We start from the raw sequence: 27,009 nt of genomic DNA, 5'->3' as shown, positions 1-27,009 counted from the left end.
TGTGCCAGTAAACCGCTTAGCCGGGTGCCTGGGACATGGCAAACCAGTCCTGAAATAAATGTTTCATTAATAGCAATCTTAGCTAATTAAAATACATAGCGTTTATTGGGCGTTGGGTATCAGGCACGGTCCTAATTCTTTTAGATGTCTTTAGTTCGTTTTACTCTCCCCCAAACAATAGGGTGGTATTGATCACCTCCGAGCAGCTGAAATTGAGGCACAGAGAAATCCTAGTAGCTGGTAGAAGAACACGCAGTGTGGTCAAGCTAGAAAGGTGTTTGGTCCACTGCTATATCTACAAAACCCCTAACAATTCGTGGTGCATAGATGCTCAGTATGCATTTGTGGGATCAATGATTCCGATGCCTGCTTCTTATAAAGCTTTTTATTTTGAAATAATTACATGTAAGGAGTTGCAAAAACAGTATAGTGGTCGCGAGTGTCCTTTTTCCCTCAGCTTCTCCCAGGGGTATCATCTTACGTAACAATGCCCAAACAGGGAAATCGACTTGGGTATAATCCACAGACTCTATTCACCTTGTAAATTGGTTTTAATAGAAGTACTGGACAATTTGAGAGCTAATATCGTTGCTATGGTTCTTGTTCTCAGCTAAAACGGCGCTCTTTACTTTGTGCACCTGAACTTTGCACACCGAGGGCGACCACCGCCTCCGAGATGCCCAGCTTAACCCGCGCCGGCGCCGAATGCGTTAACAGGGGGACACGCCACCGTGCGCTTGCGCGGCGTCCCTTCGCCCCGCCTCCGCAGCGCAGTCACATGACCCGCCCAACCGGCGTCCGCCTATAAAAGGCTGAGTGTTGACGTCAGCGTTCTCTTCCGCCGTCGTCGCCGCCATCGTCGGCGCGACTCGCTTATTTCGGTTCTACCTGGGAGAATCCACTGCCATCCGCCACCATGGTGAGTAACCCTGCCTCGCTGGTGCCCCGGAACGGCGGCGGGGCTTCGGCGGGGCCGACGCTGGCTAGCCTGGGACGCTGGGGTTCCCCGTGCCAGGAGGAGACGTAGCGGTGGCGGGGCCGGAGGAGCCGGGGCTGGGGAAGCGGCCGCCGCCATGTCTGTGCGCCGCGCTGTTCACCGAGCCCCTTCTCCGCTTCCGAGGGCGCCGTAACCTTACCCAGACCTGGTTGGAGCTGGGGTGTTAGCGGGGATGGGGGTGGGGTATGATGATGTGGCAGGCGTAGTAATGGCGGGCACCGCGGTGGAAGCGGGGAGACAGGGAGGCGCCTTATGTAATCTGCGGGCCGCTAGTTGAAGATCGATTTTCTGCCGGGGTCTAGGGGCGGCAGGGAAATGGCAGAACGAGCAAAGCGACACCTGAAAGACTCCCCTTTTCCTTCCAAATACCTTCTCCTGATGCTGTTAACCGTCGACCCTAGGCACTTGTCCTTCCTGTGACTCCCAAATGTACAAAGACTCTTCTTGAGACACGAGGTGTAGGCTTGTGGCGGTTAGGGCCGTTCCGGCTCCCCATTATTTCCTGGGGTGGGTGGCCTTGTCTGATCCCCTTTGCCGAGGGGTGACCTTGCATTTTATGATGAAGCTTCTTGCTCGGGGAAGTTTGAGTGGCCCGGTGACAACGTGGAGGGGGCTTTAGGAGAGGGTTCATCCCTTACGTGTTTGGCCCCAAATGAGACTTTAGTGTTTGTACCTGGTATCAAGGAAATCTGTTGCCACTCAGTCTTATTCTTGAGCACTTTCATTTCTGGGTTGTCAATCTTGAATGACACCTATTAACAGTGGTTCCTTGGAGATTGCGGGGTGGCTCTTAAAGGGTGTTAGGCTGGCAAGATTGGGTGGGCTTGGGGCACCCCAGCACCAACCCCCTCCTGGCCTTGGGCATGCTGGTTTGTTTGGACTGAACGCTCCCTGCCAAGCTGTGTTCCTGGAAATCGCGAACTGGTCTGAGCCTCCCTGTCTTGCCCAGGTGAACTTCACGGTAGACCAGATCCGCGCCATCATGGACAAGAAGGCCAACATCCGCAACATGTCTGTCATCGCCCACGTGGACCATGGCAAGTCCACGCTGACAGACTCCCTGGTGTGCAAGGCGGGCATCATCGCCTCGGCCCGGGCCGGGGAGACACGCTTCACTGATACCCGGAAGGATGAGCAGGAGCGTTGTATCACCATCAAGTCAACGTGAGCTCCCCGTGCCCTCTGTACCCAGGCAGGGAGGTGCTGGCCTGGCAGCTGGAGGCTATTGGGCCAGGGTGGGCGGGGAGAGACTTGGCAACGTCTCTTTCTCCTGGTTTCTTAATTCTCGGGAGAATGAGTGAGGTTCAGTCTAGCGAGACAGGATGGAGAGGCACAGGGATTGGGGGTACTGCGAGCTGGAAGGTTTTCTTGAGGAGGGGGCTTCACTCAGTGATTCCTCCTCCCTGGGGAACTTATTCCCACTCCTACAATATCTGGAGTGGTTCCATTGTCACACCTGGGAGGGGAGGGTGTTCCTAGTGCTCGGGATGCTGGGAAGCTGCTGTGTTGCACTGGATGGCGTTCATTCCATGTCAGTTTCTGGCCCCCTGATGTGAGTAGGGTGAGTGCAGAGCACAGTGACCCAAACTACTTTTTGTTCTGGATTGGTACCATGGTGAGGGACTCTGGCTAAAGCTCTTCATTTCCACTGGAGCAGGGGCAGAAGTGAGGAGGGAAGGGTTGGAGTCTTCTGGAGGCTTTTGCTGTCCTGCTGGGTATTTTAGTTGCTACTTTGAGTCAGGTGTGATGAATCTTGGGGTCAAGTCGGTGGGGCAGGATGTCTGGTCAGAAGAGCTCTGAGGAGCTGGCTATGGGGCTGGTACCAGGAGTTCCCCGTTGTGGGGGTGGCATGTCCCGGACAGGGGCAAAGGACAAGGGTGGGTTGGCTCTTGTGGGAGCCTCTCCAGGGATGAGTCATAGAGGGAGGAGCAGCTTGGCTTCTGACAGCATCCCAGCCTCCCTGGGCCAGGTGTGTGGCTCCTGTTCCTCTGACGGGTCCCTCCCTCCATCAGTGCCATCTCCCTCTTCTACGAGCTCTCAGAGAATGACTTGAACTTCATCAAGCAGAGCAAGGACGGCGCCGGCTTCCTCATCAACCTCATCGACTCCCCAGGGCACGTTGACTTCTCGTCGGAGGTGACCGCTGCCCTCCGAGTCACCGATGGCGCGTTGGTGGTGGTGGACTGTGTGTCAGGTAGGCAGTGGGTCCCCTGAGGCAGGGCCTGGAAGCCGGGGCCATCCTTGCTTGAGGATGACAGCGCCGCCCTGTCCCCTGCATCCCCAGGCGTGTGTGTGCAGACGGAGACAGTGCTGCGGCAGGCCATTGCCGAGCGCATCAAGCCTGTGCTGATGATGAACAAGATGGACCGCGCCCTGCTGGAGCTGCAGCTGGAGCCCGAGGAGCTCTACCAGACTTTCCAGCGCATCGTGGAGAACGTGAACGTCATCATCTCCACCTACGGCGAGGGCGAGAGTGGCCCCATGGGCAACATCATGGTACGGCCCTCCCTGGCTGGGTGGTGGGCTCGCTGCAGCGGGATCCGCAGGAGCCGGTGGGGAGCGGAGTTGAGCTGAGGGAACTGGAGGTGTGTTTTTGCCAGGAATGTTGGGGTGACAGAGAAGGGCGCTGGAATGTTCTCATCCGACTTGATCCAGCCCTTGATCTTTGGGCAGCTGGAAGAGATGAGCTCAGGGAAGGGTGCCGTGGGTGGCGGAGGGGCTGGCCCCCCTGTTCGTGATGACTGATCATTTCTTCACTTTGACCTGATGTCTACTGAAGAAATCCAGTGTCTGAGGCCCATGCTCGAGGTGCCCAGCCCGTAGCTTCAGGCTCTGCGCAGGGGCCCTCCTCACGGCTGCTTCTCGTTTCTCACACTTCCAGATCGATCCTGTCCTCGGTACCGTGGGCTTCGGGTCTGGCCTCCACGGGTGGGCCTTCACCCTGAAGCAGTTTGCGGAGATGTATGTGGCCAAGTTTGCCGCCAAGGGGGAGGGCCAGTTGGGGCCTGCCGAGCGGGCCAAGAAAGTAGAGGACATGATGAAGAAGCTGTGGGGTGACAGGTGAGCCCCCGGGATGTGGTCGGGGATTCCTGACACGTGGGGGGAGTGGCAGCGACGCAGGGGCGTGGTGCGCTATTCACAGCATGGCTCAAGCCCACCAGTCACCCTGTAGAGTCTTGCCCAAGCATGTCCACTTGGCGACCACTGCCCCCAGTCATCCCCTGGAGGCCCTGACTTGATTTGGCTTGGCCTCTCCCTGCCAGGTACTTTGACCCAGCCAACGGCAAGTTCAGCAAGTCAGCCACCAGCCCTGAAGGGAAGAAGCTGCCACGCACCTTCTGCCAGCTGATCCTGGACCCCATCTTCAAGGTGAGTGAGGGCTGCGCCAGGCACCCTGCCGATGCGACTATTGGCCCTTGGCCCTGCGGGCTCCAGTCGGTAGCCTGTCAGCTGACTGGGCCCATCTCCCTGTGTGGGGCAGGTGCGAGATGGGAGGAGGCACAGTTCCTAACTGAGGTGGAGTCAGGGCTCTTCTCTTAAGATCTGGACTGTACAGCCAGAGCCTTGGGACCTCTCCTGCATGGAGGGGGTTGGATAACTTGTGGCTTTGGTGACAGGTGGCAGCTCAGTGCTTGTAAGTCAGAACTTGTGTCCTTGTCTGTGAGTCAGAGTGGGCTTTTTCCTCTGCTCCACCACGAGGTTTCCTCCAGCTCCCGATCCGCTCAGCTGGCTGGGCCCTTGGTAGACAGGTCAGGCCTGCTCCCGTTCCCGCGCTGCGTCCCCCTGCGCTGACCTGAGTCTCCCAAGCAGGAAGCGGTGCCAGGCTTCCTCCTGCTGTTCCCAAATGGGCTTTCCTGTTTCTTGGTGGGGAATGTAGGTGTTTGATGCGATCATGAATTTCAAGAAAGAGGAGACAGCAAAACTGATAGAGAAACTGGACATCAAACTGGACAGCGAGGACAAGGACAAAGAAGGCAAACCCCTGCTGAAGGTGCGGCCTGGGCCCAGCCCTCGGGGTGGAGGGAACACAGGCTGCCGCTTCTGGATGCTCTGACAGCCCAGGTCTGGGGGCTGAAGTCCTCAGCTGGGCAGGGACAGCTGCTGCCCCTTTCGCTGTAGACTCTGGGTGCTGCTGGAGACACATCCCAGCAGCCAGCCCCATCCGGGACAGGTGTGGGCGAGGGCCTTGGCAGGAGTGTGCACGGCCTTTGCCGCCTTCCAGAAGGGGCCGTGCTTTGGAGAACGTTACTCCTGACTTTGGCTTCCTTGGCTTCAAGAGAGGAAGCGTGTACGGGGCCATTCTGGGCTCCCCCAGGTGTCTCATGCGCCACTCTCTGCCCCCGCAGGCTGTGATGCGCCGCTGGCTGCCCGCTGGAGACGCCTTGTTGCAGATGATCACCATCCACCTGCCCTCCCCTGTGACGGCCCAGAAGTACCGCTGCGAGCTCCTGTACGAGGGGCCCCCGGACGACGAGGCTGCCATGGGTACGTGGTCCCGGTGGCCGGGCCCTGAGTTGCAGCCGGAGGACTTCCTGTTGCCCAAGGTTGCGGGTCGCAGGATTCCGGAAGGTTGAGCTGCACTGGAATAAAGCTTGCGGGTTTTCTCTGTCCCTCAGGCATTAAAAGCTGTGACCCCAAAGGCCCCCTTATGATGTATATTTCCAAAATGGTGCCAACCTCCGACAAAGGTCGGTTCTACGCCTTTGGACGGGTCTTCTCGGGGCTGGTCTCCACTGGCCTGAAGGTCAGGATCATGGGGCCTAACTATACCCCTGGGAAGAAGGAGGATCTCTACCTGAAGCCAATCCAGAGGTGAGCAGCTGGGTGATGGCCAGGTCCCTCGGCACTGCTGCGGGCCCTGCCCTGCTCCAAGTCTTGGGCTCCTCAGTTGGGAGCTAGAAGTAAGGAGTATAGAAGGAATGTAGGGTGACACTTGTGCCAGCCACAGTTTTTGTCCTTAGCCCAATGAGGACATTCCTGGAGAAGCTCCAAGCCCCAGGGCACAGCAGACCCCCTGCTCGTCTGTGTACCTGGGCACAGGTGGGTGGTGGCCGTCAACCCATACCCAGGTAGAGGGCAGTGATTCCGAAGAGGATGTTTCCTGGCAGCCCCCACACGGCAGTCAGGGCCTTGCGGAAGCCACCAGTCTGCCCTGGGACCAGGCAGGAGGGCCACCAACTCTGGGAGGGACCTGCCCTGGCCCTCCAGTATCCAGCACAACCATCCCTGCGGGCCTGCTGCCGCCTTTTGCTTCTTCCAGAACAATCTTGATGATGGGCCGCTACGTGGAGCCCATCGAGGATGTGCCTTGTGGGAACATTGTGGGCCTGGTGGGCGTGGACCAGTTCCTGGTGAAGACGGGTACCATCACCACCTTCGAGCACGCGCACAACATGCGGGTGATGAAGTTCAGCGTCAGTCCTGTTGTCAGAGTGGCCGTGGAGGCCAAGAACCCGGCCGACCTGCCCAAGCTGGTGGAGGGGCTGAAGCGGCTGGCCAAGTCCGACCCCATGGTGCAGGTGGGCACAGAGTGCACCTGCTGGGAGCAGACACCCTGAGGGGAGACGGCTTGTGGCCTGAGTTGTGGCTGTGTGGGTTGCTGTGGTTGTCGGATTGGGGTGACTGGGTCATGAAAGGAGGGGTTCTTGGCTGTGGCTATAAATGGAGACTCCCGCCCAGACAGCCACCACCCTCTCCTAGGCTGCTCTGCGCGTTTTCACTCTAGCTTGTGGGTCTTAACGTTTCTTCAGGAGTTTGTGCTGGTCCCAGTTGCCCGGCACCTTCCCTGAAATTTTGATGTGGCGGGATCCCTAGCTAAAGGGAAGCTGAGAGCCTGGTCCTGCCTGTTCCAAGCCCCCTGCCCCTTTGGTGCTGACCCGCGTCCCTTTCAGTGCATCATCGAGGAGTCAGGAGAGCACATCATTGCGGGCGCCGGCGAGCTGCACCTGGAGATCTGCCTGAAGGACCTGGAGGAGGACCATGCCTGCATCCCCATCAAGGTGAGGCGCCAGTGACCAGCCATCCCCATGCCCCACCCCGGACACCCGCCTTCTGCTTTAAAGCTGAGCTGGGCTGGGCTCTGCAGGCGCTTACACTTGATCTCGGCCTTGGTCTCAGCTTCTTAGGTTTCTCAAGTTTCTTCTTTACAGTCTTCCACAGGCATGCGGGGCTGTTTTTTGAGGTAGTCTCGCTGTGTCACCCAGGCTGGAGTGCAGTGGCGTGATTTCGGCTCGCTAGAACCTTCACCTCTCGGGTTCAAGCGATTCTCCTGCCTCACTCAGCTTCCTGAGTAACTGGGACTACAGGCGCGTGCTACCACGCCCGGCTAATTTTTTTTTTTTGTATTTTTAGTAGAGACGGGGTTTCACTGTGTTAGGATTGTCTCGATCTCCTGACCTTGTGATCCCCCCGCCTCAGCCTGCCAAAGTGCTGGGATTACAGGTGTGAGCCACCGTACCTGGCCCAGGGCTATTTTTTTTTTTTTTTTTTCCTTGAGTCTCGCTCTGTCGCTCAGGCTGGAGTGCAGTGGCGCGATCTCGGCTCACTTGCAAGCTCTACTTCCCAGGTTCACGCCATTCTTCTGCCTCAGCCTCCCAAGTAGCTGGGATTTCAGGCACCCGCCACCATGCCCGGCTAATTTTTTCGTATTTTTAGTAGAGACGGGGTTTCACCGCATTAGCCAGGATGGTCTTGATCTCCTCACCTCGTGATCCTCTGGCCTTGGCCTCCCAAAGTGCTGGGATTACAGGCGTGAGCCACCACACTCGGCCTCAGGGGCTGTTTTTGAGTTACTCGGAGACAGCTCATTCTGCTGTCTTCTGTCCGCAAACACACAAATGCTCTGGAGGGGTTGGGGCAGGCCTGCTCCAGACCTTGTTTCTTTCCGGTTAATGCTTAAAATTCCACAAGCGCATGGTTTCTGCGCCGGAGAGCTCAGTGGAGCCCCTGCTCCTTGTCCTTGCCTGGAGTGAGATGTGCTTGGAGGTGCAACACTGACTCCACTTCATTCTGATTGACGTGGCTCTGCCAGGCTGTATTAGGTCCGCCTTGCTAGGAAAAGCTTTTAAGGATGCCTCTGCGTTTATGTAAGGTCACTTCTTTCTCCAGGCAAGTGTGGGACTTTAATCTTCTTTCTGCAGAAATCTGACCCGGTCGTCTCGTACCGCGAGACGGTCAGTGAAGAGTCGAACGTGCTCTGCCTCTCCAAGTCCCCCAACAAGCACAACCGGCTGTACATGAAGGCGCGGCCCTTCCCCGACGGCCTGGCCGAGGACATCGATAAAGGTGAGGTGTCCGCCCGCCAGGAGCTCAAGCAGCGGGCGCGCTACCTGGCCGAGAAGTACGAGTGGGACGTGGCTGAGGCCCGCAAGATCTGGTGCTTTGGGCCCGACGGCACCGGCCCCAACATCCTCACCGACATCACCAAGGGTGTGCAATACCTCAACGAGATCAAGGACAGTGTGGTGGCCGGCTTCCAGTGGGCCACCAAGGAGGTGAGGCACGGCTCAGCACATGCAGACCACACCATTTCCAGGCTCTAGAGGGACCTCATGGTCCCGCCTCCTGAGACAGAGACCCTAATGGGGCCAAGGCGGGCAAGGCCCCAGGTCCCCCTGGTGGAGACCTGCAGGACTTAGCAGGTGGAGGGCAAGCAGCCGAGGTGCATCCGGCCCTTGACGGTGGCTCTCCCCCTCCCCCAGGGCGCACTGTGTGAGGAGAACATGCGGGGTGTGCGCTTCGATGTCCACGATGTGACCCTGCACGCCGACGCCATCCACCGCGGGGGTGGCCAGATCATCCCCACAGCGCGGCGCTGCCTCTATGCCAGTGTGCTGACCGCCCAGCCGCGCCTCATGGAGCCCATTTACCTTGTGGAGATCCAGGTGAGGTCCGCCTGCCCACCGCTAACCCTGCCACTGTCCTGCCCAGTGGCCACTGACAGTTTTTCTTTCCCTTCTGGCAGTGTCCAGAGCAAGTGGTCGGTGGCATCTACGGGGTTTTGAACAGGAAGCGGGGCCACGTGTTCGAGGAGTCCCAGGTGGCCGGCACCCCCATGTTTGTTGTCAAGGCCTATCTGCCCGTCAACGAGTCCTTTGGTGAGTGCCTGCCCGGCGTGGCCTGCAGAGCCTGGCAGGCTAGTTTGGGGGACAGAAGCCCAGTTAGGCTTAGCAGGGTGTTAAAGGAGGCGTCCTGATGGGAGCAGGTGATGGACTTAACAGGTGGCCCAGCTTCTGACAGCTTGTGGACCCCCAAATCACTGAATTCCCAGGGGAGGGGCTGTCCTATCCCCAGCGTGAGAAGGGCTCTGGGCCTGGAGCTCTGAAGGCCTAGGCCCTGGGCCAGTAGAGCAGCCGAGCTGTAGCACAGGGTTGTCCCGAACGAGCAGGGGCGTGAGGCCCATGAGCGGCCTGGTAGGCCCTTGGTGAAGTGCTGGGCACCAGGCCAAGTCTGGGCTGCAGGGTGACTGAGGCTTGAGGAGCTAGTTTGAGCTCCTGACAGGACTTTCATTCCGCCCCGCCACCTTCTTGACGGCCCAGTGAGCCTCTCGCTTCCCTTTGCAGGCTTCACCGCTGACCTGAGGTCCAACACGGGCGGCCAGGCCTTCCCCCAGTGTGTGTTCGACCACTGGCAGATCCTGCCTGGGGACCCCTTTGACAACAGCAGCCGCCCCAGCCAGGTGGTGGCGGAGACCCGCAAGCGCAAGGGCCTGAAGGAAGGCATCCCGGCCCTGGACAACTTCCTGGACAAATTGTAGGCGGCCCTTTCTGCAGCGCCTGCCGCCCCGGGGACTCGCAGCACCCACAGCACCACGTCCTCGCATTCTCAGACGACACCTGGAGACTGTCCCGACACAGCGACGCTCCCCTGAGAGGTTTCTGGGGCCCGCTGCGTGCCATCACTCAACCTTAACACTTGATGCCGTTTCTTTCGATATTTATTTCCAGAGTCTAGAGGCAGCAGACACGCCCTCTTAGCAGGGACTTACTGGGCCGGTCGGGAGGGGGAGGCGGGATGGGACACCCAACACTTTTTCCATTTCTTCAGAGGGAAATTCAGATGTCCATACAAATTTTAACAAACGCATTAAGAGGTTTATTTGGGTATATGGCCTGTAGTGGCTTTTGCCCCAGAAAGGAGAAAGGAACATGCAGGTAGATGATTTCTAGCAGGCAGGAAGTCCTGTGCGGTGTCACCATGAGCACCTCCAGCTGTACTAGTGCCATTGGAATAATAAATTTGATAAGGTGGTGACTCCATTCTGCGTTTTTCACGGTGTCTTCGCAGGGGACCCAGTACTGGGCTCCCCGGAGCATAGAAGGGGACTCGGGCCCTAGTTAGGTGCGGACTGGGGCTGCCCCAGTGTTTGGTGGAACGTTCTGGAATGGTGGGAATGCCCTACCCGTGTCATTCAGAGAAGCAGCTGCCAGCTGCGTGGGTCTACTGAGCATTTGAAGTAGGATCAGTATGGCAAGGAATTATGAGATGTCACTTTGAACGTTTTTGGATGCCCCTGTGGAGCGAGGGGCTCCGGATTGAACTTTGCAGGTTTCAGCAACCTTCCGAATTGCTGACGAGCTCACAAGCTCTACCGCCATCAGGATTTTCTGTGGTCACCCCAGTCCTGACTAGTTTGCTAGAAACCCATTTGCTTGCTGTTAAACTTTTTTTTTTTTTTTTTGAGATGGAGTCTCTATTTGCTAGGCTGGAGTGGAATGGCACCATCTCTGCTCACTGCAGCCTACACCTCCTGGGTCCAAGCAGTTCTCCTGCCTCAGGCTCCTGGGTAGCTGGGATTACATGCATGTGCTACCACGCCCAGCTAATTTTTATATTTTTAGTAGAGACGAGGTTTCACCATGTTGGCCTGGATGATCTTACTATAGCCTCCACCTCTGGGTTCAAGTGCTCAAGCAATTTTTGTTTTTCAGCCTCCTGAGTAGCTGGAATTACAGGCGCCTATCACCACGTCTGTCTAATTTTTGTATATTTAGGTGAGATGGGGTTTCACCATGTTGGCCAGGCTGGTCTCAAGCTCTTGACCGCAAGAGATCAGCCCGCCTCAGCCTCCCAAAGTGCTGGGGTTACAGGTGTGAGCCACCATACCGGGTCCTATTCTTTTTTAGTACTGCAAACGTTAAGATGGTGTGTGGAAGCTGAATTTTTATTTGAGACAGAGCCTTTGCTCTGTCACCCAGGCTGGAGTGCAATGGCTCAATCTTGGCTCACTGCAAGCTCCGCCTCCCAGGTTCACACCATTCTCTTGCCTCAGCCTCCCAAGTAGCTGGGACTACAGGCACCCACCACCACGCCTGGCTAATTTTTTGTATTTATTAGTAGAGACGGGGTTTCACCGTGTTAGCCAGGATGGTCTCGATCTCCTGACCTCGTGATCCGCCCACCGCAGCCTCCCAAAGTGTTGGAATTACAGGCGTTAGCTACCACGCCCTGCCACTTTTTTTTTTCGAGACGGAGTCTCCCTCCGTCACCCAGGTTGTAGTATAGTGGCACGATCTCGGCTCACTGCAACCTCCACCTCCTGGGTTCAAGCAATTCTGCGCCAGCCTCCCGAGTAGCTGGGATTACAGGCATGTGCCACCAGGCCTGGCTAACTTGTATTTTTAGTAGAGACGGTTTCACCATGTTGAGCAGGCTGGTCTTGAACTCCTACCTCAAGTGATCGCCTGCTTTGGCTGCCCAAACTGTTGGGATTACGGGCGTGAGCCACCACACCTGGCCAACCCGTTGTATGTTGAAAATGTAAATAAAAAAATATAAAGGCCGGTTTGTGGCTCACGTCTGTAATCCCAGCACTTTGAGAGGCCGAGGCCGGCCAATCACAGAGATTGAGACCATCCTGGCCAACATGGTGAAACCCTGTGTCTACTAAAAATACAAAAATCAGCTGGGAGTGGTGGCGTGCGCCTGTAGTCCCAGCTACTCGGGAGGCTGAGGCAGGAGAATGGCTTGAACCCGGGAGGCAGAGGTTGCAGTGAGCCGAGATCGCACCACTGCACTCCAGCCTGGACGATAGAAGGCGACTGTCTCAAAAAAAAAAAAAAAAAAAATGCCGGACAAGGTGGCTCATGGGTGTAATTCCTGCACTTCGGGAGGCCGAGGCGGGCGGATCACGAGGTCAGGAGATCGAGACCATCCTGGCTAACACGGTGAAACCCTGTCTCTATTAAATACAGAAAATTAGCTGGGTGTGGTGATGGGCACCTGTAGTCCCAGCTGTTCGGGAGGCTGAGGCAGGAGAATGGCGTGAACCTGGGAGGTGGAGCTTGCAGTGAGCCGAGATTGTGCCAGTGCACTCCAGCCTGGGTGACAGAGCGAGACTCCGTCTCAAAATAATAATAAAAAATGCATTTAGGCCGGGAGCAATGGCTCACGCCTCACGCCTGTAATCCCAGCACTTGGAAAACTGAGGTGCCGGATCACCTGAGCTTAGGAGTTCGAGACCAGCCTGTGCAACATGGTGAAACCCCGTCTCTACTAAAAACACAAAAATTAGCCGGGCGTGGTGATGGGCACCTGTAGTCCCAGCTACTTGGGAAGCTGAGGCACGAGAATCATTTGAACCCGGGAGGTGGAGGTTGCAGTGAGCTGGATACCGCCGCTGCACTCCTGCCTGGGTGACAGAGTGAGACCCTGTCTCAAAAAAAAAAACAAAACCTGTTACCTCCCAGTTTTGTCAGTTGGCACACACTATGTCTCAATAAAACGCTTGCTGTTTTCCTCTATTTTGAGATGAAGAGGGACCCTGTGAATGACAACCCCAGGTTGACCTCATTTGCATTTTAAGTATTTAGAATGCGGGTAACAGTTTTCAGTGGAGGAAACTGTCACATAGGGACTAAAGCAGTCCCAGGGTCCACTCCAGGAGCTGTCATGCGCGCTGTCACAGGTGAGCCATCCATTCGCGCAACCGGTGCTCGAGGAAGGCAGGAAGCGGGATGCACAGGGCTTCAGCCTCGCTTCTCGCAGCTTCAGCACCAGGGTCAGAGGAGAGGCAGGCGGGGCGATGAAGGGACCGGAAGTCGGCCTTTTTTCCGTCCGCTTGACCAGCGTCGACTGCAGCCAATGAAACCAGGGGTGGCCAATGAAATCAGAGTGTTCAGCCAATGGCGAGGCTGCATCCGGGTGTGGGGGGCCGAAAAGGCAGCTGGGGCGGGGCGTCGAGGTGCAGCACGAGAGGCGGGCGGACCGGCCAATAGGCGGCGGGGTTCGTTTCCCGGGGGCAGGCACTGGCGGGCGCGGTGACGTCGGCGCAGGCGCGTCGCGGCGGCAGGGGCGCGGGGCTCCTGGAGGAGGTGGCGGTGGCCAGCGCGGCTGCGCCGACCGTGGACTCCGGCCTGCGGAGGGTAAAGAGCGGGCTCGGGCCGAGGCTGGAGGGCTGGGTGGGGCCAGGGCGGCGCTGCGGGGGCCCGCGGAGGACGAGGGAGGGAGAGAACCTGAGGAGCTGGTAGGTTTGGGGACCCATCTGGGTGACCGGGCCGGGGAAAGGGCTCGGCCGGGCGTGCGAGGGGCGTTAGCGGACCCAGGGATGCTAGAGCGGAGCCTTAGGGATGGGCAAGGCCTTGGGGGCGGCGGGGGGGGGTTCTGCAAAGGGAGCCACTGGGGTCTGCCTAGGGGCTTGTGCGGAGATTGCGGGCGAGAGGGGGCAGAGGACGGTGGAGGAGACTCAGATGGGGCCCTTTTTGGAGGCCCGTTTTGGGGGGTAGGGGAGACGGCGGTTGGGGGACTTTGATACATGGAGCGTGGAGAAAGAGGTTAATCTTGCGAGGACAGTGGAGGTCAGCGTGGGAGGGAGGCAAAGTGGGCTTGCAGGAGCGTGGAAGGCGTCGTCCGGTTCCTGGAAAATTCAGAATTGGAGGGAGTCAGAGATGGTTAGGGGTGGGCGGGGGTGTTCCATCGATGAGGGTCTTAAGAGACCTGCCGAGGGCAAGGACAAGGAGGGGTTAAGATAGTAACTTGGGAATTTTGATCGGAATGGCAGCATCTTGGGAGGCCTGGGACGATCGCTTGAGCCGTGGAGTTCCAGGCTGCAGTGAGCCATGATTGCACCACTGCACTCCAGCCTGGGCGACAGAGCGAGACTCCTTCTCAAAACAACAACAACAAAAGAAGTAGACTTGAGAACTTGGTTAAGACATTGGCCGGGGAGTAAGGTAGCCCTGGGATTTGAGGTTGAGGAGAACGTGCAGGAATGGTGGGGGATTTTGGCTGAGCAGATTGGGAGAAGTCTAGGAGTGAGAGGCAAAAAAAGACACAGGCAGCGTCAGGGAAGTCAGAATTATGTGTCTGGAGAGAGTTTTGCGGGGTGAAGGTGGCCCAGTGGGGCTGTTACCAACCTTTTGAGTGGTTATGGGGCTCTAAAAGAGGTGACATGACAGGACCCAGCCCACTAAACACAGCACCTCTTTTTGTCGAGTTTGGAGCTTCAGAGTGGAGAGGTGGGAGGCTTGTGTTTGCTGGATAGGTCTGTCCATTAATCTAGGAGAAAAGGGTGGTGTCTCAGTTCCTCACTTCTCTCTTTCCCTGTCTTCTTCAGGGTCACCATTAGGGGACTCCTGAGGTCCTATCTCTAGGCTGCGGTGACTGCACTTTCCCTGGAGTGGAAGCTGCTGGAAGGTGGACCGGCTGCCATGTCCACATTCAGGCAGGAAGACGTGGAGGACCATTATGAGATGGGGGAGGAGCTGGGCAGGTGAGCTGTTTGCCCCCATGGCTGGGCTCCAGGGATAGGAGAGAGGCACTGTGGGGTTTTCTGAACAGCAACTCTCCTTTCCTGTTCTTTATCCTGTATCCCAAGAAGGAATGAGTCAGTATCATGTGCTGGGGGAACGAATTTGGGCTGTGGAGTCAGACAGCCCCGGCTGTGAATTCCTGCTTGGGAATCCTCTATGTGTTTCCTGTGGGGAGAAAAGTAATTGAGCCGTTACAGCAGCCAACCTGGCATGGGGCACCAGAGCAACAGATGCCAGCTGCTTTTGTTATTAAAAGATCTGTCTTCTGCCTGGGCAACATAGCAAGACTCCATCTCTACAAAAAGTAAAAATGAAAAAAAAATTAACCAAGTGTGGTAGCTCATGCCTGTAGTCCCAGCTACTAGGGAAGCTGAGACGGGAGGATGGCCTGAGCCTAGGAATTGGAGGAGGCTGCAGTGAGCTATGATCGTGCCACTGCACTGTGGCCTGGGCAACAGAGTGAAACGCCATTTATTTTAAAAAAAAAAAATTCTCCCTGTGTTAATCCTCTTTTGTGGGAGGCACTTTAGTTTTTTTCCCAGCTCTTGGATGTTTAAAGTAGGGGGAGGGAGGGGTGTGTCTCCCAGCTGGGCCCACACCTCAGTCAATTGTTCAACATGCTTGTGGGAACAGGCAGAGGTTTCCTCTTCCAGGGAGGCAGCTGAGTTCCTGCCTGTCTGGGCCTTGGAGGGTCCCCTGGGACCCCGCCCCCTCCAGACTAGCCAGGCACCACTAGGCCCTGCCTCCTTTTGTAGAGCCTCCAACCTTATTTGGTGAGTTTGCTACTGGCCAGCCTCCCTGGAGCCGCCCTGTGATGTCACCAGAAGGGAATGTAAATAAATGAGCTCTGTGTCAGGCTAGGGAGAGTGCTGCAGGCTCTTTTGGGCTCCTGAGGTCCCTCCTTCAGGAATTTCCTCGTTAGTGGCAGAGAAGGCATGCCCCCTCCTCCCCCTTCTCATGCTTCAGTGTTGACCCCTCCTGCTAGGGGTCGTTTGGCAAAAGTCAGCAAAATTCAGCCAAATTGATTATGTCTATTTATTTTAACCCGCTGATTTCACCTCTAGGAATTAATTCACTGGAAAATTGTACATACATGGATGGAATGACTTAAGACTGGGGTAGTTGCTAGAACGTTTACCAGAACAACAGCCTTTTTTTTTCCCTTGACACTCTCATTCTGTCGCCCAGGCTGGAGTGCAGTGATGCGATCTCGGCTCACTGCAGCCTCGGCCTCCTGGGTTCCAGGGACTCTCCAGCCTAGCCTCCCGAGTAGCTGGGATTACAGGAGCCCGCCGCCACTCCTGGCTAATTTTTGTATTTTTAGTAGAGACAAGATTTCACCATGTTGGCCAGGCTGGTCTCGAACTACTGACCTCAGGTGATTCACCTGCCTTGGCCTCCCAAAGTGCTGGGATTACAGGTGTGAACCACTGCACCCCGCTGGGAACAGCAGCCTCTTAAATGGCCTTCTCCAAACCACTGCATCAGGGCTGGAATAGGATGCAGCTTTTAAAAAGAACCAGGCAGGGCCGGGTGCCCCGGCTTCCACCTGTCATCCTAGCGCTTTGGGAGGCCGAGGCGGGAGGATCGCTTGAGCCCAGGACTTCAAGACTAGCCTGGGCAACATAAGTTGATCCCCATCTCTCAAACAAACAGAAATTCATAATTAAAAAAAAAAGTATTTAGCCTTGTGTTTTTGCCGTGAAGCCTTGGAGGTCTGGTGTGTATTTCATGTCACAGTTCTTCTCGGGACTGGCCACACCTCATGGGTTTGACAGCTCTGGGTGGCCAGTGTCTGCTGTTCTGACGGCACTGCTTCAGGTAGTGGTCTGGAACATTCTCAGAGATACATGAAGTGCAAGATGAAGGCCCAGAATGTAGCAATTTTTTTTTTTTTTTTTTGAGACGGTGTCTGGCTCTGTTGCCCAGACTAGAGTGCATTAGTGTGATCTTGGCTCACTGCAGCCTCCGCCTCCCGGGTTCAAGTGATTCTCATGCCTCAGCCTCCTGAGTAGCTGGGACTACAGGCACCTGCCAACACGCCTGGCCAATTTTTTTGTATTTTTATTAGAGATGGGATTTCAACATGTTGGCCAGGCTAGTTTTGAACTCCTGACCTCAAGTGATCTTCCCGTCTTGGCTTCCCAAAGTGCTGGGATTACAGGCATGAGCCACCATGCCCGGCCTAATTTTTTTAAACTGCAAACACGGATTGACCGTGCACCCTCATGTCTGCTGTCCTGATTTATTTACTCAGGAGTCAGCACACTGCGGCCCGTGGGCCAGACCCAACAGGGGCAAACACTTCTTTTTCCCCGACCCTTGATTTTGTCTGGTGTGCAAGCTAGGAATGCTTTGGAATTTTAATTTTTTTTTATTTTTATTTTTTTGAGACAGGGACTCACTTTGTCACCCAGGCTGGAGTGCAGTGGTGAGATCTCCGCTTACTGCAGCCTCAACCTCACGGGTTCAAGCAGTTCTCCCACCTCAGCCCCCTAAGTAGCTGGGACTACAGGCACCCGTCACCACGCCACGCCTGGCTAATTTTTTTGTATTTTTTATACAGAGGGGCTTTCACCATGTTGGCCAGGCTTGTTTTGAGCTCCTGACCTCAGGAGTTCGATCTGCCCTCCTCGGCCTCCCGAAGTGCTGGGATTACAGGTGTGAGCTACTTTGCCCAGCCCACATTTTTTTTTTTAAATTGAATCGGAATCTGGCTCTGTTGCCCAGGCTGTAGTGCAGTGACTTGATCTTGGCTCACTGCAACCTCTGCCTCCCGGGTTCAAGCGATTCTCCTGCTTCAGCCTTCCAAATAGCTGGAATTACAGGCGCCTGCCACCATGCCCAACTAATTTTTGTATTTTTAGTAGAGACGGGGTTTTGCCATGTTGGCCAGGCTGGTTGCGAACTCCTGATCTCAAGTGATCTGCCTGCCTCTGCCTCCCAAAGTGCTGGGATTACAGGTGTGAGCCACTGTGCCTGGCCCACACTTTTTTTTTGAGACAGAGTCTTGCAGTGTCGCCCGGGCTGGAGTGTAATGGCGCAATCTCAGCTCACTGCAACCTCCGTCTCCCAGGTTCAAGCGATTCCCCTTGCCTCAGCCTCCCGAGTATCTGGGATTATAGATGCCTGCCAGCACGCCCGGCTAATGTTTTTGTATTTTTAGTAGAGATGTGGCTTTCACTGTGTTGGCCACGCTAGTCTCGAACTCCTGACACCGTGATCTGCGTGCTTTTGCCTCCCAAAGTGCTGGGATTACAGGTGTGAGCCACTGTGCCCGGCTTCCCAGCCCACATTTTTAAACATCACAAACCCTATCAGTAGAAATCGTCGGTGTGTAGGCCACGCTTGGGTCGTGTCTGGGTTATGGCAGGCACTTAGGAAGTGGTTTGGGAGTGACACCTGAGACCATCATTGAGGAGGGCTTCCTGTGCCCCCACCTGCGCTGGGGGCTGGGGAAGTTACAGAGAAGCGAAGAGGGTGGGCTCGGCTCTCAGGGAGTTTCTTTCCCGGTTGGGGAGATCAGGCACCTTTCCGGTCCTGTAGAGGAACTGAGAGCGTGCCGGTGGCCTTGCCTCTAAGGAGCAAGTCTGTCTGTCGCCAGTGAGACCGGGAGCTGTCTGGAGGTGGGCGGCTGTGGTCTGCTGTTGCTGTAGGAGGACTCAGTGGCAGAACCTGAAATCCCGCTGGCAATAGCAAAACAGGGAAAGGCATGGTTTACGGAACCGAGTTGTCCAGGTGTGCGGCGGCCGCAGGTGTGGCTGGGTGCTGGTGCATGTGGTGCCCTGTGTCCCCGGGGCCGAAGTCCACTCCAGCGTGGAGGAGGCGCTCTGGCAGAGTGAATGACGGGGCTTATGTGCCACCCGCAGCGCCTGGTGGCTCCCCTCTCCTGGCCTGGTCTGTTCTTAGGCAGCCTTCTACACGGTGGCCGCTGCCTCGAGCCCGAATCCAAGCCCAGCAGAGAGAGAGATCCTCTCTTCCCGGCAGGCGTTCAGAGCCCTGTGGACTGGACCGGTCTCTTTGGGCTGGAAGGCGTGGTTTTCTGCTTCCCCAGGTCCAGTCATGTCCCCTTCCACCCCTTTCCTGGGATACTGAGTCCCACAGACTGAGAGTGAGCGGCGAAGGCTGCCCTGGGACAGCTGGGTCTGTTAGCAGGAGACAGGGTGGAGCCGGGAGCTGGGCACGCAGAAAGCCGGTGCCCAGCACCAGGTGTCCACTTCCTGTTAGAGCACCTGGGCTCTGGAGCCTGCAGCACCTGGTTTGAAGGTTTGAATCCTTCCGCCACTGACTGAGTGCATGACCTCGGGCTAGTTGCTTTCCTTTTCTCAGCCTCGGTTTCTTTAAAATGCGGATACTGGCCAGATGTAGTGGCTCTACCTGTAATGCCAACACTTGGGGAGGTGGAGTGGGAGGATCTCTTGAGGCCAGGAGTTCCAAACCAGCCTGGGCAATATAGCAAGACCCTGTCTCTACAAAAAATAAATAAATTAGGTGTGGTAGTATGTTCCTGTAGTCCCACCTAGTTGGGAGGGATCGCTTGAGCCTAGGAGTTTGAGACCAGCGTGGGCGACATAGTGAGACCTCATCCTTACAAAAAGAAAAAAAAAAATTAACTGGGTGTGGTGGTGTGTGTCTGTAGTCCCAGCTGCTTGAGAGGCTGAGGCAGGAGGATTGCCCGAGCCCAGGTGGTCGAGGCTGCAGTGAGCCATGATTGAACCACTGCACTCCAGCCTGAGCAACAGAGCCAGACCCTGTCTCAAAACAAAACAAAACAAAACAAAAAAAAGCGGGTCTGGCACTTGCCTTGCACTTTTTATTTTTTTGAGGCAGGATCTTGCTACGTTGCCCAGGCTGGAGTACAGTGGCACGATCTCAGCTCACTGCAACCTCTGCCTCCTGGGTTCAAGCGATTCGCCTGCCTCAGCCTCCCAAGTAGCTGGGATTACAGGCGCCTGCCACCACGCCCAGCTAATTTTTTGTATTTTTGGTAGAGACAGGGTTTCACCATGTTGGCCAGGCTGCTTTTGAACTTCTCAGCTCAAGTTATCTGCCTGCCTCAAACTCCCAAAGTGCTGGGATTACAGGCGTGAACCACCGCGCCTGGCCCCCTCAGTTCCCTCTTAATATGCATTGAACTGTTCGTTCTTTCACTTTTCAAAAATATGCCGGTGCCATGGTGTTAACGTGTGGCTCTACACTCGCCTCCACACACCTGCTGGGCATAGCCCTGGGAGGGGTGGGAACGCTGCGTCTGATGGTGCGGGGCGCTAAGGAATTGCTCTCCGAGAAGGTGCAGAGTCTGCACCCCCACAGCAGCCGGCTCATGTCCTTTGATGTGCCTGGTGCAGGGCTGCGCCCAAGAGGAGCAGGTGGAGGTGAGGGGGAGCCAGCCACCCCCACTCACTCCCTCCCCCTCCTCCAGCGGCCAGTTTGCGATCGTGCGGAAGTGTCGGCAGAAGGGCACAGGCAAGGAGTACGCGGCCAAGTTCATCAAGAAGCGCCGCCTGTCATCCAGCCGGCGTGGGGTGAGCCGGGAGGAGATTGAGCGGGAGGTGAACATCCTGCGGGAGATCCGGCACCCCAACATCATCACCCTGCACGACATCTTCGAGAATAAGACGGACGTGGTCCTCATCCTGGAGCTGGTCTCCGGTGGGGAGCTCTTTGACTTCCTGGCGGAGAAGGAGTCACTGACGGAGGACGAGGCCACCCAGTTCCTCAAGCAGATCCTGGACGGCGTTCACTACTTGCACTCCAAGCGCATCGCACACTTTGACCTGAAGGTGAGCCCTGTAGGGCCCTGTGGGGCTGGCCTGGCCAGTGTGGGGGCGGGGATGGGGCGGGGAAGAGCCTGGAGGGCACCTCCTGCGTGTGGGGGTGAGGTTGGGGGAGCGTGGGGGTGAGGTTGGGGGAGCGTGGGGGTGAGGGTCGGGGAGGCCCGTGCTTTCCCTGCTGAGCCCCCTCCCACCCCAGCCGGAAAACATCATGCTGCTGGACAAGAACGTGCCGAACCCACGCATCAAGCTCATCGACTTCGGCATCGCGCACAAGATCGAGGCGGGGAATGAGTTCAAGAACATCTTCGGCACCCCGGAGTTTGTGGGTGAGGCTCTGCCCAGTGGGCAGCCCTGGCCTGGGGAGGGTGGTCTGGGGCTATCTGCTGGGTGTGGGGTGGGTCATGCCCGGTGCTGGGTGCCGCGTCCTCAGCCCTGAAGCCACCCCTCTTGGGCCCGGCATTGTGGGAGGTCAGGGCCTCCATTTGGTGCAGCCCAGCCGTCCTACCTGTCAGGCCCTGAGGGCCAGCTCTGCCGCATTCGTGCCCCCAAGGGCTGCGACGTGTGAGAACCTTGACCCCATGCCTGTGTCCTGAGCCTCTTCCTTGGCCAGCGTGTCCCCAGCGCCTGACCCACATCTCCCTGTTCTGCAGCCCCAGAGATTGTGAACTATGAGCCGCTGGGCCTGGAGGCGGACATGTGGTGAGTGTGCCACCTGCTTCTGCCGGGCTTCCCTGCTGTCCTGGAGCGCAGGCCAGCACTGCAGCTGGGGACGAGGCGGGGCCTTGCTGCTGTTGGGGTATGGGGGGACTGTTGCCCTAGAACAGGGGCCCTGGATGCCACGGTCCTGGGAGGGTGGGCGGCCCCAGGCTGCGCTGACCCTTGCTTCTTGTCTGTCCCCAGGAGCATCGGCGTCATCACCTACATCCTGTGAGTACCTGGCGGGGGCCCCCTCGGCTGTGCAGCGCAGCTGGCGCGGGTCCCAGGCTCCGTGTGTTTCATGCGGACGCCAAGGGTCCCCAGCCTGGCTGTGACCCATCGCAGGTGCTCAGGGGATACCGGGGGAATGGATGAGTGATTCTCTGTGGCTGCTGTCACAGAGGCTTCTGGAGAGTTCTGAAGGCAGGACACTCAGAGAGCGGCTGAGCAGGCCCCATGTTGGGGGTTGTGTATGCTCCTGTCCCTCTGGCTGCTAGGGAGCCCAGCCTCCTCTCGAAGTGCAAGGAAGGGATCCGACCCCAGGCTGGGTTTTGACTCCTCTCCCTGGGCCACACGTGGGCTTGCTGTTGTTTATTATTTTTATTTGTTGAGATGGGGTCTTACTCTTTTGCCCAGGCTGGAGTGCTGTCCTAGCTCACTGCAGCCTCCACCTCCCAGACTTAAGCAATCCTCCCACCTCAGCCTCCTGAGTACCTGGGACTACATGTGCACACAACCATGCTCGGCCCTTTTTTTTTTTTTTTTTTTGATGGAGTTTCGCTCTTGTTGTCCAGGTTGGAGTGTAGTGGTGCAATCTCGGCTGCTCACTGCAACCCCCGCCTCCCAGATTCAAGCAATTCTCCTGCCTCAGTCTCCCAAGTAGCTGGGATTACAGGTGCCCACCACCACGCCTGGCTAATTTTTGTATTTTTAGTAGAGACGGGGTTTCACCATGTTGATCAAGGCTGGTTTTGAACTCCTGACCTCAGGTGATCCACCCACCTCGGCTTCCCAAAGTTCTGGGATTACAGGCATGGGCCACCGCGCCTGGCTGGCTAATTTTTTTTTTTTTTTTTGAGACGGAGTTTCGCTCTTGTTGCCCAGGCTGGATGGAGTGCCAAGGCCCCGTCTCAGCTCAGGCTCACTGCAACCTCTGCCTCCTGGGTTCAAGCGATTCCCATGCCTCAGCCTCCCGAGTAACTGGGATTACAGGTGCCTGCCATCATGCCTGGCTAATTTTTTGTATTTTTAGTAGAGACGAAGTTTCACCATATCGGTCAGGCTGGTCTTGAACTCCAGACCTCAAGTGATCTGCCCGCCTTGGCCTCCCAGAATGCTGGGATGACAGGCGTGAGCCACCGTGCCCAGCTGGCTAATTTTTAAAAGTTTTTGTAGAGGTGGAGTCTCACTATGTTGGCCAGCCATATTGAATGGGCATAGCTCATTCAGTAAGCAAGGAAATAAACAATGGCGTGGGCCCAGCCTGCTGTAGCGCATGAACGGACCCAAAGGCTTCAGAAGATGGGCTAGACCATTTGTATTCTTTTTAAATGTTCAGATAATTCAGACTTACAGAGGAGCAACAGAAACAGCACAGACGCCCCTTGCAGCTTCCCCCTCCTTCAGTTTACGTTTTTCATGAACGCGAACGTTATGAACACCAAGACGTTAGCCTTGGTGCTACACTAATCACAAAAGTGCCAGATGTGCTGGGTGCGGTGGCTCACACCTGTAATCCCAGCACTTTGGGAGGCTGAGGCGGGCAGATCACGAGGTCAGGAGATTGAGACCATCCTGGCTAACACGGTGAAACCCCGTCTCTACTGAAAATACAAAAATTAGCTGGGTGTGGCAGCGGGTGCCTGTAGTCCCAGCTACTCAGGAGGCTGAGGCAGGAGAATGGCGTGAATCCAGGAGGTGGAGCTTGCAGTGAGCCGAGATCACGCCACTGCACTCCAGCCTGGGTGACAGAGCGAGACTCCGTCTCTAAAAAATTAAAAAAAATTTAAAAAGTGCCAGAGGTGGTTAGACACCCCCAGGTTTTCCATTCCTGTCCTCTCTGAGGTCCAGGGCCCCATCCAGGAGCCCACACGACATTTAGCCGTTCAGCTCCTTCGCCGCCTCCAGTCTGAGGCTGTTCCTCCGTCTGGCTTTCATGACCTTGACTCTGACGAGCGCTCACGGGTCACGTGTTTTGCGGAAGGTGCCTGAGTCCACGTTAGTCCGGTGCGCTCTCACGATCAGACGGGGCTTCAGTGTCTCTGCTCAAAACCCCAGGGATGACGCCTTGTCACCCTCCCAGCGTCAGGCTGGGAGGCAGACGCTGTTGGGGCCTCTCGCTGCCGGGCTGTTGACCTTGATCCTTTGGCTAAGGTGTTGTTGGCTCGGGCTCCCCACTGCAGTTACCCTCCCCTCGGCTTTACTGAGCGCTGGGGGCTTTCGGGCTCTGCATCTGCAAAGATACTTCGAGTCTCCACGGAGATTTCTGCCTGTTCATTTCTGCTGCTGTCAGTGGCGGGGTGGGGGGTTGGATTTTGAATGCCTCTTGGGTGGTGGCTGGGATCGTTGCAGGAAGGTTCTAAGGGCTCAGGAGTGTGAGTGGCCCAGGCACCTGCCGTCAGCCTGTCCTCTGTGCTCCGCCTGTCGTGGGCAGGACGGAGTTGGGGGCAGCCGGGGAGGCGGCGCGGTCGTGGTGGGAGCCCAGGACCCCACTGAGCCCCACGCCTGTCTGGCAGCCTGAGCGGCGCATCCCCGTTCCTGGGCGAGACCAAGCAGGAGACGCTTACCAACATCTCAGCCGTGAACTACGACTTCGACGAGGAGTACTTCAGCAACACCAGCGAGCTGGCCAAGGACTTCATTCGCCGGCTGCTCGTCAAAGATCCCAAGTACGAGGGGCCGGCAGGGGGCACGGGGTGGGACATGGGACACGGGCCCACTCCACCCACGGAGGCTCCAGAGGACTCTCCTCCCAGCGCTACCTCCCTGCAGGTGGGATCAGACATTCGTCCCCCTTGGGCTGGAGAGAGTAAACTGATGTAAACTGATGAACTGATGGCCCAAGTTGGCCATTGGCCATTGCCGTGGTTTTTTTTTTTTTGGAGATGAAGTCTTGCTCGGTCTCCCAGGCTGGAGTGCAGTGCAGTGGCGTGATCTCGGCTCACTGCAGCCTCTGCCTCCTGGGTTCAGGCTATTCTGCATTAGCCTCCCGAGTAGCTGGGATTATAGGTGCCTGCCACCACGCCTGGCTAATTTTTGTATTTTTAGTAGGGACGGGGCTTCACCATGTTGCCCAGGCTTGTCTTGAACTCCTGACCTCCAGTGATTTGCCTCCCTTGGCCTCCCAAAGTGCTGGGATTGCAGGCGTGAGACACCGTGTCTGGCTGTTTGCCGTGTTTTTAGCAAACTTTTAATTAGTTGCCAGTGTGTAAAGTAAGGTTCCATGTAAAATTCCAGGTCACTTGTTTTCCTGTAAAGACTTAGAATCCTGGCAGTGCTGAGCCCTCACTCGTAGGCCTCCCGGGGCCTCCCTGGCTGCCCAGTCCCTCTTTCAGGCGCCTGGGTTTGCGACTCCAGCCTGAGGTCTCAGCTCTCTCCACCACTCCCCAGAAAACCCCACGCTCCCTGCAGTACCCTTGTTCAGCTTCTGTGGCTGGCTGAGCAGAGGCTGGGGGGCAACTTTAGGGCTTTTGGGGGTCCTGGGAGTCAGTTGTTCACGGGAGGACGGGACAGATGGTGCAGGTGTAACTAACCAGAGTGGGGGTCTTCCAGGCGGAGAATGACCATTGCCCAGAGCCTGGAACATTCCTGGATTAAGGTAAGTGGGGAGGTGGGGGAGTTCCCTGGGCTTCCCGCCTTGGCCTTCTCGCTGGGGTCCGGGGGGCCTTCAGCATTTAAGGCTTTTGGATGTGACAACCCCCAGTGGCTGGGGAGGGTCCCCAGAGGAATGAGCCTGGGTGGCGGGGGTTGAGTTCTGGGTGTGGGACGTCCACCACCCGACAGACCTAGTGGCATCCTTGGCTGATGTATGTCCAACGGGGCTGAGACTCCCGGGGCCAGGGCCGCAGCGTTTTTCTCCAGTGAGCGCACTCGGCTTTGTGTGGGGCCGGGCGGTCTCCGTCAGGAGGCGTTGACTCGGCTGCCGGATGAGCCCCTGAACCTCAGTTGACACTGGCAGGTGGGTGGGGGCCGGCAGGGCTGGGTGGCATCGCGGGGACCCCGCTCAGGCCTCCCTCCCTCCTAGGCGATCCGGCGGCGGAACGTTCGTGGTGAGGACAGTGGCCGCAAGCCCGAGCGGCGGCGCCTGAAGACCACGCGTCTGAAGGAGTACACCATCAAGTCGCACTCCAGCTTGCCGCCCAACAACAGCTACGCCGACTTCGAGCGCTTCTCCAAGGTGCTGGAGGAGGCGGCGGCCGCCGAGGAGGGCCTGCGCGAGCTGCAGCGTAGCCGGCGGCTCTGCCACGAGGACGTGGAGGCGCTGGCCGCCATCTACGAGGAGAAGGAGGCCTGGTACCGCGAGGAGAGCGACAGCCTGGGCCAGGACCTGCGGAGGCTACGGCAGGAGCTGCTCAAGACCGAGGCACTCAAGCGGCAGGCGCAGGAGGAGGCCAAGGGCGCGCTGCTGGGGACCAGCGGCCTCAAGCGCCGCTTCAGCCGCCTGGAGAACCGCTACGAGGCGCTGGCCAAGCAAGTGGCCTCCGAGATGCGCTTCGTGCAGGACCTCGTGCGCGCCCTGGAGCAGGAGAAGCTGCAGGGTGTGGAGTGCGGGCTGCGCTAGGCGCACTGGGGTGGGCCAGGCCCTGGGACAGCCGGAGCTTGACCTGCGGTGGGGGCGCTTCCTGTGGACGCTACGCCTCCAATCACCCCGGTGCCTGTCCTTGCCCCGCGCCGCCAGGCTGGAGGCGGAGTGAGAGGAGCTGGAGCCAGGCCCGTAAGTTCACGGGCAGGGGTGGGCGTGGGACGGGGCTGCTTCTCTACACAGCCTCCACGCTGGCCTTCACCTTCGCTCCTGCATCGTCGGTGACGCCGGGACCCTCCAGGCAGCGTGGCCTGTGGCGCTGTGAGGGTTGGGACCCAGGATGGGACCGGCCACTGAGGCCCAGCGGCGGCCCGAATGCAGCCCTGGTCCAGGCCCAGCAGAGGGTTTGCGGGCAGTTCCGCGGGCGGTTTGCGGGCAGTACCGCGGGCAGTTCGGCGGGGTGCTGCCCGTTGCTGCCACTAGCCCAGGAGGAGGTAGTGGGACGGCGGACAGGCAGTCTCCACGCTGCTGGGTGGCGCCGGGCTTGGTGGGGTCTTCCACTGTGTGCCTTCCTCGCGGAGGCCCGTCCCCCGGGTGTGGGGTCCCCTGCTGCGGACTCCTCCGCGAGCCCCATCGTTGTGCGTGTGCACGCCTAGGCGAGAGCGGCCCTCTGCAGCCAAGAGAAATAAAATACTGGCTTCCAGATAACGCGGGATGTTGTGTGCCTCAGGCCTTGGCAGGGGACAGCCAGCCTTTGGCCACGGGGGATGTGCCCTCCGAGGCGTTCATGTTTCTCTCTGTGTTCCCTGCCTCCTGCTGTGCTCGGGAAGAAGGGGACGAACCTGGGAGGCCTCGCAGACCCTCACAGCGTCCTGGGAGCTGCCGGATCTTGGTCTCAGCTGCCCGGGTGTTTTGATGGCAAGAAGGTAGAAGCTCCGGGCAGCCGAGGTCGGTCAGAGGCGTTTCCTGTCCCCTTGCGCCTTGGGATGCTGCTGCGTCCCACGTGGGAGGCCCTGCCCCTCCTGGAACCACATGCAGCAGGCGGCCTTG

The 27,009-nt window shown here is 57.5% G+C and overlaps 2 protein-coding genes and 1 non-coding gene across 4 annotated transcripts; all 3 read left to right on the top strand.

Annotated features, from left to right (window-relative positions):
* Window positions 1–833: 833 nt before the first annotated feature.
* Window positions 834–10,254, top strand: EEF2 (eukaryotic translation elongation factor 2). Its single transcript, NM_001132075.1, is given in 15 exon segments — window positions 834–919; window positions 1,947–2,161; window positions 3,010–3,191; window positions 3,282–3,493; window positions 3,879–4,057; window positions 4,261–4,366; window positions 4,875–4,988; window positions 5,344–5,482; window positions 5,614–5,809; window positions 6,258–6,516; window positions 6,889–6,996; window positions 8,137–8,490; window positions 8,698–8,880; window positions 8,961–9,093; window positions 9,559–10,254. Coding segments are annotated over 15 exon segments (2,577 nt in total). The 5' UTR covers window positions 834–916; the 3' UTR covers window positions 9,753–10,254.
* LOC112130293 (small nucleolar RNA SNORD37) lies at window positions 3,728–3,793 on the top strand. The gene has a single exon (XR_002912559.1). It is a non-coding gene; the product is annotated as a small nucleolar RNA SNORD37 (small nucleolar RNA).
* Window positions 10,255–13,237: 2,983 nt separating the features above from the next.
* On the top strand, window positions 13,238–26,667 carry DAPK3 (death associated protein kinase 3). Of its 2 annotated transcripts, none has more exons than XM_024237945.3 (9): window positions 13,238–13,359; window positions 14,550–14,705; window positions 20,168–20,528; window positions 20,719–20,848; window positions 21,173–21,221; window positions 21,423–21,449; window positions 23,954–24,106; window positions 24,990–25,035; window positions 25,462–26,667. In XM_024237945.3, exons 2-9 carry the CDS (start codon window positions 14,644–14,646, stop codon window positions 25,996–25,998), a joined length of 1,365 nt encoding a protein of 454 aa, XP_024093713.1. In that variant the 5' UTR covers window positions 13,238–13,359; window positions 14,550–14,643; the 3' UTR covers window positions 25,999–26,667. The 2 variants fall into 2 exon arrangements, with proteins under 2 accessions (XP_024093713.1, XP_024093714.1); XM_024237946.3 differs by having other exon boundaries at window positions 13,281–13,460.
* Window positions 26,668–27,009: the final 342 nt, after the last annotated feature.

Source organism: Pongo abelii, chromosome 20, assembly GCF_028885655.2.
Source record: "Pongo abelii isolate AG06213 chromosome 20, NHGRI_mPonAbe1-v2.0_pri, whole genome shotgun sequence".
NCBI lineage: Eukaryota > Metazoa > Chordata > Mammalia > Primates > Hominidae > Pongo > Pongo abelii.
Note: the sequence above shows the minus strand (reverse complement) of the source record. Positions and strands in the feature narration are given on the sequence as shown.

Coding starts and splice junctions, on each gene's coding strand:
- DAPK3 (XM_024237945.3), top strand. CDS start 14,644: ATGTCCACATTCAGGCAGGAAGACGTGGAGGACCATTATGAGATGGGG. Junction 20,849..21,172: donor CGGCACCCCGGAGTTTGTGG/GTGAGGCTCTGC, acceptor CCTGTTCTGCAG/CCCCAGAGATTGTGAACTAT. Junction 21,450..23,953: donor GGCGTCATCACCTACATCCT/GTGAGTACCTGG, acceptor CCTGTCTGGCAG/CCTGAGCGGCGCATCCCCGT.